Source organism: Homarus americanus, unplaced genomic scaffold (assembly GCF_018991925.1).
Source record: "Homarus americanus isolate GMGI-L3 unplaced genomic scaffold, GMGI_Hamer_2.0 scaffold54443, whole genome shotgun sequence".
NCBI classification, from domain to species: domain Eukaryota; kingdom Metazoa; phylum Arthropoda; class Malacostraca; order Decapoda; family Nephropidae; genus Homarus; species Homarus americanus.
In genome coordinates, this window is record NW_024750852.1 from 934,042 (window position 1) to 949,951 (window position 15,910).

Consider the following 15,910-nt stretch of genomic DNA (forward strand, 5'->3'; position numbering starts at 1 on the left):
GTATTTCTTTTTTTCATTGTACGCCAGTTGAGAGAAATGGGTCTCGAACCTAGAAATGTAATTACAGTGAGTTCTGCTATAACGCGTGTTTTGACAACGCGAATTGGCTCTAATGTGATTTATGAATAGAAAAACAATATTTGTATAACGCGAACGCTTGTTTGCTGTAACGCGATTTTTACTTACTATTTCTCCAATTTTGTGGTATTAACTGTGAATATGGTAAAGAAGAATATCTCCAAGAAGCATTCTGGTGATCGCATTCCCGGTGATGATCGTAAAAGAAAGGCTATAACCCTTGAAGAGAAGCTCGATGTTATCTACCTCAAAATCACCCTTCTCCCCCATCAAGTTATATTCATATTTTTTCAAGGTAGTGTTACATTTACTGTATGATTTCATTATTAGATATGAATGTAACATTTATCTAGACTGTGCTATCCTTTGTGTTAGGCTAACTACTAAATTTTTTTCAATTTCGAGTAGTAATCTGCACCTAACCCTATTTTCTCCATAAGCCCTGTTATTTCTATTACGCGAATTTCTATAACACGATGTTTTACAAGAACACAACTATCGCGTTGTAGCAGAACTGACTGTATTGGAATTATTGTATTTCGTACTAATCTATAATATTGCTTTAGAGGTATTAATATTGATATGATCGATCATTTGCTTGGTGTTAGTATATCTTATAAGTCTAATAAAAGAAATTCCACTAAATTTGTTCATTAGATAATAATATTCCTTGTTATTTTGTAAAGCCGACGGTGCTAGCTCAAACATGCACCGATCTCCAAGAAAATTTACAGGGGTGTTTCCTAGATACATACACAACACTAAAACTTTGAACAGCATTGTAGGACCATTTTTTTATTTTTGGAGGGCAACGGTCACACCCTAACTATGATGTGTCTCCCAAAACTGAAGTGAGTTGCTGGGACTGCCATGACACCAGCATAAAGAACACTACCGTGTCAACCCTTGTGACCAGAAGCAGTTTGACCCCGATGTCACTAGCTGTCACATCTTAGAGAAGGGAATGATGATAACCTGAGCTGACAAGTGTTGATTTTGACCTCACTGTCAGGTCTCAGTCAGGGGCGGGGATATTGGGCCCAGCAAGACTTTGTCGGTCCCTTTGATAATGATCTTAGTTGACAAGTGTTCGTGACACACTAGAAGGTTGATCCTAGCTGACCTCACTGTCAGGATTGAATTTAAAACTAACACTGAAAGTTGACCTCAGACTATGCTCTCTCAGAACAAATCCTAACAGTAGGAGTAAATTTTCAACTCTGAGAGGAACTTTTAGCTCTTAAAGGTTTTATAAATGCCGGCCCGGTCTAACTTATCTTGAAGTTTACCCCTTGTCATAACAAAGCAGTTGAAGACTATGAGTAATCCTGGATATGAAACTGGTCTCATACAAAATGCAAGATACAAAAAAAAAACAGAACTGTATAATTCAGCAGTAGTCAAACTAATGTGGACTAGCCTTGTACTCATTATAGCTGCAGGGCTCAGAGCAGACAGAGGTGGGAGGAAGGCCATCAGAGCTGTTGAAGACAACCCGTTCTTCGTGCACTACCAGAGTACCATTATCCCACGTCCCCACGCGAACATAGTCAAAGCTACCATTCTTCAGCCGCTGATAATTCATAATGTCATACCTGAAAAGCCAGTCTGTGATACAGGTAGCAGGGTAGGTGTTCATAGAAGGTTTGTATAGAGAGAGTACTGTACATTATAAGAGCCTGGTACCACACAGACCAAGCTACTCACTCATAACAATTGGTAAATTCTAGTTAAATTAATATACATGAGAGTAAAATACTGGTACACTATACAATATAAAGAGAAAATAGATCACTGGATGTGTCTTTAATGGAAATGAATACAACCAAACAGGCAAGAGATGGGTGTGGATTACTGTCTACTGTACAGTACCTTCCTGGTGGGTCACCTCTGGAGTCAAACGTCACTAACTCCCCCATGTAGGAGAAGGTTACGTTCACCAGGTAATCCTGCAAGATGCAACATAATGACTTAGATGTAAGAATGAAAATCTGCTCAAGACTCAGAATTACACACACACATACACACACAAAGTTTTGTGTTCGACTGGGCTTATGCTGATATTGCAGGAGTCGTAGACCCTCAGCAATTTGGCAATATGAAAACTTCCTCCACCACTCACTGTCTTGTCAGCTTTCTCGATTACATATACCGCCATCTCGAGAAACGAAAAACGTCTGTAGCTGTCGCCTTCATTGATTTCACTAAAGCATTCGACCTAGTCGACCACAATATAATCGTCAACAAAGCTATTGACCTCGGGCTTCGGAGAAGTCTTATACCATGGCTTACAGACTTCCTCAGTGACCGACGCCAAGCTGTACGCTTCCGAGGGGCTGTCTCCACCTTTCAGTCACTCACCTGTGGCGTCCCCAAGGCACCAAGATGGGACCACTCTGCTTCCTTATGCTCATCAATGATGCCCTAAGAGAAACCCCTGCTTGCTGGAAATATGTCGACGACTCCACCATTGGGATCAGCGTCAACAATTCTGCTCCCAACTATACCGCCCTTCAGGATTTATTGAACAGTCTCCAAAACTGGGCCACCAACAACCATGTCACCATCAACCATACCAAGACCATGGTTATGCACATCAACCTCTCCTCCGACATTGTCCCACCTCCTTCCATTACTCTAGGTCCGAACACACTCCAGGTTGTAGATTCCACGAAGCTCCTCGGCGTCACCATAGACAACAAACTAAATTGGAAACCACACGTCAGTGAAGTTGTCAAATCCTCCAGTTTCCGTCTCCACCTCCTCCGCCGACTCAAGTCCCTCGGAGTTCCTGCACACGAGCTCCTCAGTGTTTACACAACATTCATACTTCCCAAGCTCACCTATGCCTCCCCCACCTGGTCTTCCTCCCTAAATGCCACACAACATAAACACCTAGAAAAAGTGCAAAAGAGGGCATGCAAGATTATTCTCTCCCCTTCCTACTCCACATATCAAGAAGCGCTCAACACACTGACCCTTTCGACTCTCACTGACCATCACCACGACCTCATCTGCAAATTTGGTAAGAAGCTTCTACACCATCCTCGACACCGGCTCCTACTACCACCTGAGATTCCTAGCCCGAGAATTGCTGTTCGACACCACAACCGCATCCAGCCCATACGTGCACGAACTGATCGCTTTTAGAACAGCCCAGTCCCAACCATTGTAAAATTATCAATAACTTGTAATAAACCAGTGTATTCACTCCCAGTAAACACTACTTCTTGCACTGTCACTATTTGAAATGCACTGTAGTTTGAGCTTTTCCCCATCTAGTTATTATATATCTTATTTGTATCACTTATGTTACTTGTATATTATTTGTAATTCGAAACCCATTCCCCAAATGTGTAACTGTATATTTTCAGCCTTCTGGCTGCCAAGCTCTTTCAATAAACCGTTAATTATTATTATTATTATTATTACATACTGCGGGTATATGCGGCAAGTTTCTTGTCACTCCTTAGAAACAAATACTGTATATAAATAATATTATGATAATTACCTTCCCCACCTAACAAGAAACACCTGTCAACCAGCTGGTGACATGTTTTTGGGGTTTGTACCTTAACTCATTTGTTATAGAAGAATTAAGTAAACAAACTGGGAAATTCATTATAGCATATACTGTACATAATAAAGAATGAAACTAAAGCACACTGATATCAATAGATAGAAGTTTATGGTATTGAGAGTGGCTAAAAAGGCTTCAGTGTCCTACAGCTGGCATTGTCCCACCACAGGACACTTGTAAAATTCATAAAACAACCAAAAACCGTATAAAATGATATAGAAATACATAAAAAAAATACAACAATGGAGATGAAACAGATTAACCACAAGAAGAGAGAAGAAAGAATACATGACTGGGTAAATATGGACTGACCCTGTATAGTGAGCCGTTGATAGGGAGCATAGACTCACAGAGCCCCTGGGAGAAGGGGCACAGGTCCCGCTGCATGTTGTGGAGGCCCCACGCCATAGTGTAGATGGCCTTCATCACAAAGGCCATCTTGGTGTCCTGCTTATATCTGTCGCGGAGTGACTCCATACCTGCAGTGAGGTGTCCCAAGGTGGTGGTCAGGTCATGCAGCACACAGGTTCCATACATAGGTTATCTAAGCACAGTAATCGGTATTATCACATATAGATAACTGGCCAGGTGGTGGTGAGGCAAGTGGTGAAGTAGGTGGCATAAGGCAGGTGGTGGTGATGCAGGTGGTAGTGATGTAGGTGGTAGTAGGGCAGGTGGTAGTGATGGAGGTGGTAGTGAAGCAGGTGGCAGTGGGGCAGGTGGTAGTGAAGTAGGTGGTAGTGGGGCAGGTGGTAGTGATGTAGGTGATGATGAAGCAGGTGGTAATGATGTAGGTGGTAGTTGGGCAGGTGGTAGTGGGGCAGGCGGTATTACAGATGATCAAGCAAGTACAGAGGGGGGGGGGGTAGCTTCCTCGAGGTGGTGTGAAAATTTGAAAGAAGGTCCGAAATTCTTTTGGACAAAAAACTGGAAATTTAAAGAGGTTTTTGGAAGAGCGGTAGGAGTGTGGTGTGTGGGAGAGGGGTGGAAGTGTAGTGTGTGGTAGAGACGTGGAAGTGTAGTGTGTGGTAGAGGAAGTGTAGTGTGTGGTAGAGGAAGTGTAGTGTGTGTGGAGTGAAGTGTGGTGTGTGGTGGGGACGGGTGTAGTGTGTGTAGAGGAAGTGTAAGGTGGGTGTGTGGTACGTGGGTGTGGTGTGGTAAGGACGTGGGTGTAGTGTGTGGTAGGACATTGAGTGTAGTGTGTGGTAGAGACGTGGAGGTGTAGGTGTGTGGTGGACGTGGAGTGTAGAAGTGTGTGGTAGAGGGAAGTGTGGTGTGGTGTGTGGGTAGAGACGTGGAGGTGTGGTGTGTGGTAGATGCATGGAGAGTGTGGTGTGTGGTGGGGAAGTGTAGTGTGTGGTAGAGACGTGGAGTGTGAGTGTGTGGTGGTAGAGACGTGGTAGTGTAGTGTGGTGGTGGTAGTGTGGTGTGTGTGTAGAGGCGTGGTAGTGTGGTAGAGGGGTGGAAGTGTAGTGTGTGGTAGAGGAAGTGTAGTGTGTGGTAGAGACGTGGAAGTGTAGTGTGTGGTAGAGACGTGGTAGTGTAGTGTGTGGTAGAGACGTGGTAGTGTAGTGTGTGGTAGAGGCGTGGTAGTGTAGTGTGTGGTAGAGGGGTCGAAGTGTAGTGTGTGGTAGAGGGGTGTGGTATTATATGTGGTTTGTGGCATGATAGTCGTGTGTGGTAGAGGGATGTGGTAGGGTTTGTGGTTAAAGACAGATGGTGAGGTGTGTTGCAGATAGGAAAGAAGTGATACTCTACACCGAAGTAATATTAGAGGCGACTAAAACCAAAACTATATGGACGGTTGAAGATTGTTGAGGAGAACTAGTGACGGGGAGGTGGAGGAGGTACTCACCAGAGCATGGAGGGAGGGAGACAATCTCCTCGTGGCCTGGCAGAGAACAGTTGAATCTCATCTGCCAAAACTCCTTGAACCACGGGTTGCGTTTGTTGTTATCGGGATCCAGCTGGAAGTAGTGGTCGTCGAACTCTCCCACAGAGGAGCTGGTGATCTTGACGGAGAGTCCACCCACCGCCGCCTCCTCCAGCCCCGCCACCACATCCGAACGGTCGGCCCACCCGTCGCTGTGCACACACCAGGGAACAGAGAGACCATAAGTTAATGGGGACATAATGACACTACTTTATTTTGTCCCCTCCACATGCCCCAACAGCCTAATAATCCCTTCCCTCATTTCTTTTGACCATTACTTTCTGTTTCACATTTTCCTCAGGCGATCCTATATCTCACTTTATCTCCTTCTACACACACACACACATATCTAAACAGCTTGTGGGGTATGTGATGTTTGGGTTCACACTCAGGATGGGATGGAGAAAGGAAACTCACAATGTGCTCTCTGTATACATATTGTATTGGATGTACAATGCAGCGTGGTGCTGGGAAGTGGCAGCGTGGTTACAAGCGTGATGTAGAGGGAGCTGGTTGGTGAGGGTGCTCAGAGGACCAGCTTGTGGGTCGCCATGCTCGCCGGCGGGAGCGAGGGCCGCCAGGCTTTAGCTGCGGCTTTAGCTAGAAGAAGAGGGAGGGCACCACGAGGTCAGGTCTTAAATAGCGGGGGTAGGCGTGGCTTAGTAGTTGACCTCCGTGGTGTATGGCGGCGCTGGTTGACCCAGACCACGAGGCATACACTGGGGAATTCGCGGGGTCGGCTACTCAGCGACAAACAGCGTTTGTAGGGGAGAAATCCACTACAAGCTCACCTCTACTATAGGATCTCTCTGTCTCTCTCTCAAATTAGACTTTCAAATCTGTACTTCACTGTCACACCTCTAAGTACACCCCACTAAAAATTATTAGGCACCCTTATGGCGTGATACAATATGACACGGGTGCCGAATAATTTTTAGTGGGTGTACCTCCACTTAAGCCAGCCAGCAACATATACACCCCTTCAAACATCAGAGCTTGACCCTTAGCACCTGTGTACTACTTACAACTACTGTATCTTAAAGGAATATAAATTTACCTGTCCTTAATGAACTTCCTCTCCAGGTTGGGTTGAGAATGGTCGAGTTAGACTGTGTACAGGAAGAGTGGATCACCTCCAATGTCTTTATAGCTCTTCCTCTGACTGGCTTTACTGTACTGTGGTGATGGTGATGATAGTGAAAGATGACGGATGATGATGATGATAATAATTGACGAAGGTGATGTTGATAATGGTGGTGATAATGATGGGTGGTAGTGGATGGGCGGGTGCGATGGTGCAGATGGTAAGTAGTGGTGGTGATGGTGGGTGACAGCGGTAAGGTTAGGTTAGGTTAGTCAATCAGTCAGCCAAGACAAACAAATATCTAGCTAAATAACGCACCCAAAATACGGCAGGTAGGCTGAGAAGGAAGGCCCTTTTTTCTAGCTGGTATGTGGCAGATGGGTGGGTGGGGGGATGATGGTAGAAGGTGAGGGTTCAGACATGAGAATGGGTGGGTGGAGGGTGAGCTGGCAGAGAGAGGAGAAAAGCAGAAAGAACCAGAGGATGATGATACGAAAGGAAGGAAGGAAGGAAAGAAGATGAAAGAGTGTAAAAAAGAGAGAGAACAAGATGTAGCAATGTGTCCTGCGTCGAGAGTATATATATATATATATATATATATATATATATATATATATATATATATATATATATATATATATATATATATATATATATATATATATATATATATATATATATATATATTTATGTGTGTGTGTGTGTGTGTGTGTGTGTGTGTGTGTGTGTGTGTGAGGACGTCGGAACTATCCATTAAGAGCCGTCCATCACTTCACCCTCTCCCACTCCTCAATATAACTTCTTAAGATTCACTTACATAAGTTCCGATCCGCAATAAGAGTATCCAAACACTCACTTAAAACTTACTTTTTCCCCGCATCTTCTTAAGTGCTATGTTATGGAAGACGTCACTTATGCCTTCAATGGTACAGCAAGACCTACCTGACGAAGACTTGGAGGAGGAGGAGGTCACGTTTGTTTTTGTGTCTAAGTCAGTGTAATCTCTCTCTCTCTCTCTCTCTCTCTCTCTCTCTCTCACAAGCTCTAGGTGGTAGCATTAAGACCCACCTGCCGATAAAGAGGAACCTAGAGGTGACGTTGTTCCTCTGGGCGGCCAGAAGGAGGTTCCTCACCGTCATCCCCTCACAGAAACACACCACCACATTGGCTCGCTGGTCCTCACGCAGCTGGTGGATCACCTGCAGGGGGGAGGAACCTTTTTAGACTTATATTAGACACGTAAGATCACCAGTAGAAGAAGGCCAAATAGGGCCCTTTGTCACGTTAAAACACACGCACACACACACACGCACACACACACACACACACACACACACACACACACACACACACACACACACACACACACACACACACACACACACACACACACACACGCACGCACGCACGCACACACACAGGTTTATACATTATAACTCTTTTAACAAAACACAAATTTTCTTTTGTGGTAAAATTAATTTAGTTTTCCATATTGTTATGCAAATGTAATCACGTTGGGTAAACTTGTGAATATATAATATATTATCAAATAAATTCCTAAGGGGAGTAATACCGCGACAGTGGCTTACCTGTATACATGAGGCAACATGTAAACTACAGCTTGTAAACTAAAATTTCTACATCCTGTAAACTAGAGGTCCTTAACCATGTAAACTCAAGGTCCTGGAGTCCATAAACTAAAGGTTCTCCAGCTTGTAAACTCGAGTCGCTACTTGAATTAAACATCTTTACCATTTACCGCAAGTACCACCTCCTAATGTTCCTATTCACCCTCCCTCTACTCTCTCACTCAAGCTCCTCATTAGTAGGGAATTTATTCTCATAGTAGTAATCTCTCTCTCTCTCTCTCTCTCTCTCTCTCTCTCTCTCTCTCTCTCTCTCTCTCTCTCTCTCTCTCTCTCTCTCTCTCTCTCTCTCTCTCTCTCTCTCTCTCTCTCTCTCTCTCTCTCTCTCTCTCTCTCTCTCTGAATCAGTGTGTCAGGATTTTCTTATGATTGTCTAGGTCTGTTTATCTATCCCCAGTCCCCTGCCCCTTGGTGTCTGTTTGTCTGTCTGTCTGTCTATTTGTCCATCCGTCTGTTTCCATCAACCTACTTTAATATTTACTAAATTATCACTTCCTCCTCTTCCTCTTTCTTTCATCTCTCATCGTCGTCTTAGTCTTCTCTTTCTCTTCCTCGTTTCATTCCTTTTCCTCTCCTCTTGTCCTCTTCTTCTCTTCTACCTTACCCTCCTTCTTCCACTCCTTTTCCTCTAGTCATCATCGTCCTCCCATTCCTTCATCTCCTCTCTACTCCTTGCCTCTTCCACTCCCTTCCCTCCTACACCTCCCTTACTCCCCACTCTTCCTTCCTTCCTTCCTTCCTTCCTTTTCACTCCTGCACGGCGCCTTCCTTCTACTTGAGGAGTTCATAATGTTTTGTTAAGAGTCTTTCGCTACGTTAAGCACACACAAACAAACACTCAGCCACACACACTGCCCCCCCACCCCTCTCATTTATGGTTCTTGTTCAATTTACTCTATCCCTCCTTCTCCTTTTTCCTATCCTCCCTCCGTCTCTCTCTCTCTCTCTCTTTTGTTTCCATCCTCCTCCTTCTCTCTCTCTCTCTCTCTCTCCCCCTTCCTATCCACCTCCATCCTTCCTCCTTCCCTTTTTATTTTATTCTTCCTCCTTCTCCCTCCACTCACCCAAATGAAGGACTCATTCATCGTGTTTAATAAAATCCCTGCAGTTTCTCTCCTTTTCTCCCCCGTGCCCCCCCTCTCTCTCTCTCTCTTTCTATTCACATAACAAACGGTAGAACCCAATGTTTTTGTTTTTTTTTCGTTTCCTCTCCTCTCTCTCTTCCCATCTTCAACTCTGTAAGCCTTTTCCCTATCTCTTTCCCTTCTTCCTCTCTCTTTCCTTTCTCCCTCTCTCTTTCCCCTCTCCCTCTCCCTCTCCTCGACTCACCATATCAAAGGCCTCGTCCTCGGCGTTACTCAGGACCGAGTCTTCCTTGGCTATACAGATGTTGTTCTTCTCTGCCAACTCCCTGAAGGCTGTTATGCCGCTCTGTCCGTAGTTGCCTGTAAACATTAGCTTATAAACATTAGCTTGTAAAAACATCTTGAAATATACCTTGTCCAAATTAGTTTGTAAACACACCTTAAGATCTCTCTCTCTCTCTCTCTCTCTCTCTCTCTCTCTCTCTCTCTCTCTCTCTCTCTCTCTCTCCATACCCCATTCTTTCCCTTTGCATCTCTATCCTACTCTTCCTTCTCGTCCTCTGCCCCCCCCTCTCTCTCTCACTGACCCAGGAGGACTGTCTCACCATCAGTGTGGACGGCGGAGACGTAGGTCCAGTTGTAGTGCCTGACGATGTCCACCATGACCTGGGCCTGGTAGTAGTCAGAGGGCACCACCCGCATGAAGTACGAGAAGCGAGACTTGTCACTCAGGTCTCGCGAAGTGGCTGAGTAACCCACCTGCGGGATCCTGAACAGCTGTAGTAAGTTCTGTACCTGTAGGGGAGATGGAAAGAAACACCTGTAAGGAAAAGAGATAGAAATAGACACCTGTAGGAGAGACACACCTGCAAGCACATAAACTAGTCAACTTGGCATTGCCGTTACCAGATCAGAAGAACCATGTAAGTGAATGTGACAAGACCAGGTGGACGACTTACCTGTATGGTGACGTCAGAGGAGCCAGGACCCACCACTCCCACGAGTCTCTTGCTGGTGGTGGAGGCGGACTTACAGGCGTCAGATGTCAGGGTCCTGTTGGCGTTGTCTCCGGGAGAAGCCAAGGCGTCCCGGATGAACTCTGAAGGAGGGAGAAGAGGAACACCTTTACTTCGCCAGCGTACACTAAGATATACTGGAATGGTATACCTGGAACTCCTGAAGTATATATACCTGGACTTAACTAGAGTATACCTGGACTTAACTAGAGTATACCTGGACTTAACTAGAGTATACCTGGACTTAACTAGAGTATACCTGGACTTAACTAGAGTATACCTGGACTTAACTAGAGTATACCTGGACTTAACTAGAGTATACCTGGACTTAACTAGAGTATACCTGGACTTAACTAGAGTATACCTGGACTTAACTAGAGTATACCTGGACTTAACTAGAGTATACCTAGACTTAACTGGGAGGTATACATAGGTTTACAAGGTGTATTCGGGGTTTACAGAGTCTACCCAAACAACACATTAATGCACAGGTGTTCCAGGTGACTATCTACAATTATCCCATTATCCTAACCCTCCTACACACACACACACACACACACACACACACACACACACACACACAGATAGAGTATATATAGAGCAAAAGACTCATCAAGACTCTTTCTATCCTAACCATCCACTTATGACTCACCTTCACTCATCCTCGACTAAGACTCACCTATACTCATCCTCGACTAAGACTCACCTACACTCATCCTCGACTAAGACTCACCTACACTCATCCTCGACTAAGACTCACCTATACTCATCCTCGACTAAGACTCACCTTCACTCATCCTCGACTAAGACTCACCTACACTCATCCTCGACTAAGACTCACCTTCACTCATCCTCGACTAAGGCTCACCTATGCTCTGCTCCAACGCTATCGAGGAATACCAGCAGGAGTCTCGGATCTCCACGCCGAGGGTAATGTTGGGCAGCAGGGTCTGATTGGCGTTGATCTCGTCAATAGCCATGAACGCCGCCTCCACCCGCTGAATCCCGTACTGCTCTCGAATCTGAATGGTCAACGCTAGAGTAAGTGTAGGTCAATGCTAGAGTAAGTGTAGGTCAATGCTAGAGTAAGTGTAGGTCAACGCTAGAGTAAGTGTAGGTCAATGCTAGAGTAAGTGTAGGTCAACGCTAGAGTAAGTGTAGGTCAACGCTAGAGTAAGTGTAGGTCAACGCTAGAGTAAGTGTAGGTCAACGCTAGAGTAAGTGTAGGTCAACGCTAGAGTAAGTGTAGGTCAACGCTAGAGTAAGTGTAGGTCAACGCTAGAGTAAGTGTAGGTCAACGCTAGAGTAAGTGTAGGTCAACGCTAGAGTAAGTGTAGGTCAACGCTAGAGTAAGTGTAGGTCAACGCTTGAGTAAGTGTAGGTCAACGCTAGAGTAAGTGTAGGTCAACGCTAGAGTAAGTGTAGGTCAACGCTAGAGTAAGTGTAGGTCAACGCTAGAGGTGTACTGCAAATAGGGGGTAATAGGTATTGTACAGTAACAGTGGGTGTAATATGGTGATAGTGGAGCAAGGTGGTGGTGGTGGTAGTGGATAGTACTGTAGTAGCAATAGCGTGTGGTTGATGTGATGGGAATTAGTAGTAGTAGTAGTAGTAGTAGTAGTAGTAGTAGTAGTAGCTATAGCGCAGGAGGTGGGCGCCTCGAACTGGTTAACTACGTTACCGATAAGAGCAAATGGTTTCAGCCTTAACAAACAAGAATTTACAGATGCCATTGCTCTAAGGTACGGTTGGCCAGTAGATGGTTTGCCCTCCCAATGCGTGTGTGGCTATTCCTATGATGGCGATCACGCCATGGTTTGCAAGAAGGGGGGCTTCATATGCATGAGGCATGACGAGGTAAGGGATCTCACAGCAAATATGTTGAAGGAAACCTGCCGGGACGTCATGGTAGAACAGACCCTCCTTCCACTGGATGGCGAGATCCTCCAACACAGGACTTCAAACACATCTAACGAAGCCCGTGTGGACGTCAGTGCTCGAGGATTCTGGACGCGGGGACAGCGAGCCTTCTTCGACATCAGGATTTTTGATCCCATGGCCGTTTGTCACCGTAACCTAGCTCTCGATGCTGCACATAGGAGGAACGAGAACGACAAGAGAAGGGCATATGGGGAGAGAATTCAAAGTGTCGATCAAGGCAGCTTCACTCCGCTAGTGTTCACAACCTCTGGTGGGATGGGCCCAGGCGCAAGATGTTTCTACGCCAGACTCGCGGAGCTGATCTCCGAACAGAAGCAGCAGCCCAGAAGTTATGTCACAGCCTGGATGAGATGTCGACTGTCCTTCTCTCTCCTTCGGTCGGCTTTGCTCTGCCTCAGGGGAACGAGAGCTTCTGCCCCTACTCCGTCAACTGCTGCAGATATCGACTATGAGGCTACAGTCACCGAATGCCGCATCGATCTGCGGCTCAACTAATTTAACACAGATAGGATAGTTGCTTATGTATTAGGATAGTTAATATTAAGGTAAATAAATGGTGGCGAAGGTGTGGCTATTGGGGGAGGCTGGGCCACGTGCAAAAAAAAAAAAAAAAAAAAAAGTAGTAGTAGTAGTAGCAGTAGTAGTAGTAGTTCATTAATTCAGCCCAGTAACAATAGTATTTATAAGCTTACAACTTCCCCTGCCAACACTACATGTAACTAGGCAAAGAGGGGTTGGAGGGGGCAGGACCCTTGGCAGTAGCTAGAAAACCCCTTTAGCCCCCCCCCACCCCCCCAAGGTAACCCCTCCACCACAACATAACCTCCCCATTTAGGTTTTATCCCAAGGTTATAAAGTGAGAAAAGATAAGCCACTGTACTCATTAACGAGCCGCCCACCTCCCTCCCCCATCAGACGCCCACCTCTCCCCCACCTCCCTCCCATCAGTCGTGCCCACTCCCTCCCACCCTCAGACGCTCCACCTTCCTCCCACCAGCGTCGCCCACCCTCCTCCCACCAGTCGCCCACCTCCCTCCCACCAGTCGCCCACCTCCCTCCCATTAGAGCCCACCTCCTCCCATCAGTCGCCCACCTCCCACCAGACGCCCACCTCCTCCCACCAGTCGCCCACCCTCCCACCAGACGCCCACCTCCCCCCACCAGCCGCCCACTCCCCCTCCCCACCACAAACGCCCACTCCCTCCTCCCATTAGACGTCCACCTCCTCCCATCAGTCGCCCACCTCCTCCCACCAGTCGCCCACCTCCTCCCACCCAGCTGCCCACCTCCCTCCCATCAGACGCCCACCTCCTCCCACCAGTCGCCCACCTCCTCCCATCAGTCGCCCACCTCCCTCCCACCAGTCGCCCACCTCCCTCCCACCAGTCGCCCACCTCCTCCCATTAGACGCCACCTCCTCCCATCAGACGCCCACCTCCCTCCCACCAGACGCCCACCTCCCTCCCATCAGACGCCCACCTCCCTCCCATCAGACACTCACCTCACCCCAAGGTTAATTAGAATCATGTAATGTTTTTTTCCCCGTGCTGGAGATACAGACAGGTAAACACAGGTAGAGAATAGTCATTAGAGTTTAGTGAAGGAATGGACATACTAAGCTTTGGGTGGGTCGGCTTCCCTGAATGTTCCTGATTTTTCTACATTGTTTAAAATATTTGTTGAAGTCGGGTTTTCCGTGTTTTTTAACTTGTTTTTTTTTCATAGCAGATAAACCCCCTATAAGGTCATAGAAAAGGAAATAAATAATATACATAAATTACGTTGAGAAGGTGAAGTTATTTCGTAAAGGCAGCAGTGGTGTTCTGTGTTCACGGTGTTTACACGTGATCAATAACTAACTACTGAATTTTTATTACTGTACAATGAAGGCGAAGGGTGAGGGGTGAAGGGGATGGGGGTGGAGGGTAGAGGGATGGAGTGGGTGGGTTACAGGGACGGGAATAGGTGAGGAGAGCAATGGGGAGGAGTAGATGCGGGGAGAACAGTAGCTGAGGACTGACAGGGACTTGGGGAGAGGAGGGATTTATCTCTCCACAGATGAAGGGTGAGGGAAGGAGGGAACTTACCTCTCTAAGGGTGAGGGTGAGGGAAGGACGGACTTGCTTCCCTTAAGGGTGAGGGTGAGGGAAGGAGGGACTTACCTCGCCACAGGTGAGGGTGAAGGCACTCTTCTGCTTGGGTTGGTGGTGGACGCTGAATAGGGCGCCGATGAGGATGTCTCCTTCCAGCAGGGCGGTCTTGCGTCTCCTCCCTATCATTTCTTCATGGTTGAGGGCCACTACCGTCACCACCACCAGCAGTACCCTTGCCAGACTTCGTCTTGTGGTATCCCACCACATTATGCTTCTGCTACCTCGCCTTCTGCTGCTGTGCCTTCTGCTGTCCTGAGCTAGAGTTACCAGGGTGGTCGAGTTCTTCCCTCACTCTCACTGCTGTACTACTATCACCCATACAAAGTCCATATTTGAGTGACAGTGCCAGAATAAACATCTTTTTCTCTCTACGTGTGTGAATGTTCTACTCACTAGAGGACGCAGTGATGTGCCCATAGCCTCCCCCTCACCCTCACTCCCCACAACACACACTGCTCAACCCACACCCAGACCAGACTGTATCCTGGTTTATGCCAGACGGAGTTTCTTGAGACATTGTTGCCTGAACCGACGCCAAGCACTACAGCGGCAAGACTTTCACTCTATATTAAAACCAATCGTCCATGACCCAAGGCAAGAATCCTTAGCACCAGTCAGAAGGAGGATTTGGATAACCCTACAAGCCTCCTACAGCATCGGCGTCCTCCTGTAGAAGTGGGCGAGTCCTACGGGGTCCTGAGGAGGGCTGATCCTTGAGAACTGAGGACCCGCAGCAGGGTGTAGGAGGTGAGGAAGCCCCGCCGTACAGGACCTGTCTGGAGGAAAGATACAGGAGTGAGTTTGTGTTACAGTCACTGTCTCGAACACACACACACACACACACACGCACTCACACACACACACACACACAAGACAGGTGAGTGAAACAGGATTGAATCTTCTTACATAAAAATATTGGATCACTTAAAGAATAACCATCCTAACCTAACCTAACTTAACCCCCAGGTAGCGTTTTGGTGGTTAATCTTCAGGTGATCCGAAATATTTATCCTTCATGGTCCCCTCAATAGTTTATAAATCAATGATACATACAGATCATCATGATACATACAGGTCATCATGATACATACAGGTCATCATGATACATACAGGTCATCATGATACATACAGGTCATCATGATACATACAGGTCATCATGATACATACAGGTCATCATGATACATACAGGTCACCAGTCGGCCATCAGCCCAGCAAGGGTAAATTAATTTTCAATTTAAATTCTATTTCATTAAAGAGTAATCAGAACTATATCAGCACTGTTGGATCATCACTGAAGGCTCACACTCACCAGGTCATAAAACAGCCCTTATGACCCGGTGCACAAGAGGTCAAAGTCCATTAGCAACATGATAGACCGGACACCATATATTATT

General features: G+C 46.4%; 1 protein-coding gene across 3 annotated transcripts in view; it reads right to left on the reverse strand.

Annotated features, from left to right (window-relative positions):
• The window catches only part of LOC121854265 (metabotropic glutamate receptor 1-like), a 68,617-nt gene that overhangs the window by 30,233 nt on the left and 22,474 nt on the right, over positions 1–15,910 (reverse strand). For all 3 annotated transcript variants that reach the window (XM_042348808.1, XM_042348807.1, XM_042348809.1), the window contains exons 2-11: positions 14,526–15,292; positions 11,291–11,444; positions 10,366–10,505; positions 10,012–10,201; positions 9,651–9,766; positions 7,744–7,874; positions 5,514–5,743; positions 3,971–4,137; positions 1,951–2,027; positions 1,499–1,673 (exon numbers count right to left, since the gene is read on the reverse strand). In XM_042348808.1, the coding sequence (XP_042204742.1) occupies positions 1,499–1,673; positions 1,951–2,027; positions 3,971–4,137; positions 5,514–5,743; positions 7,744–7,874; positions 9,651–9,766; positions 10,012–10,201; positions 10,366–10,505; positions 11,291–11,444; positions 14,526–14,723 (1,578 nt within the window). In that variant the 5' untranslated portion in view covers positions 14,724–15,292. The remainder of the gene's footprint in view (positions 1–1,498; positions 1,674–1,950; positions 2,028–3,970; positions 4,138–5,513; positions 5,744–7,743; positions 7,875–9,650; positions 9,767–10,011; positions 10,202–10,365; positions 10,506–11,290; positions 11,445–14,525; positions 15,293–15,910) is intronic.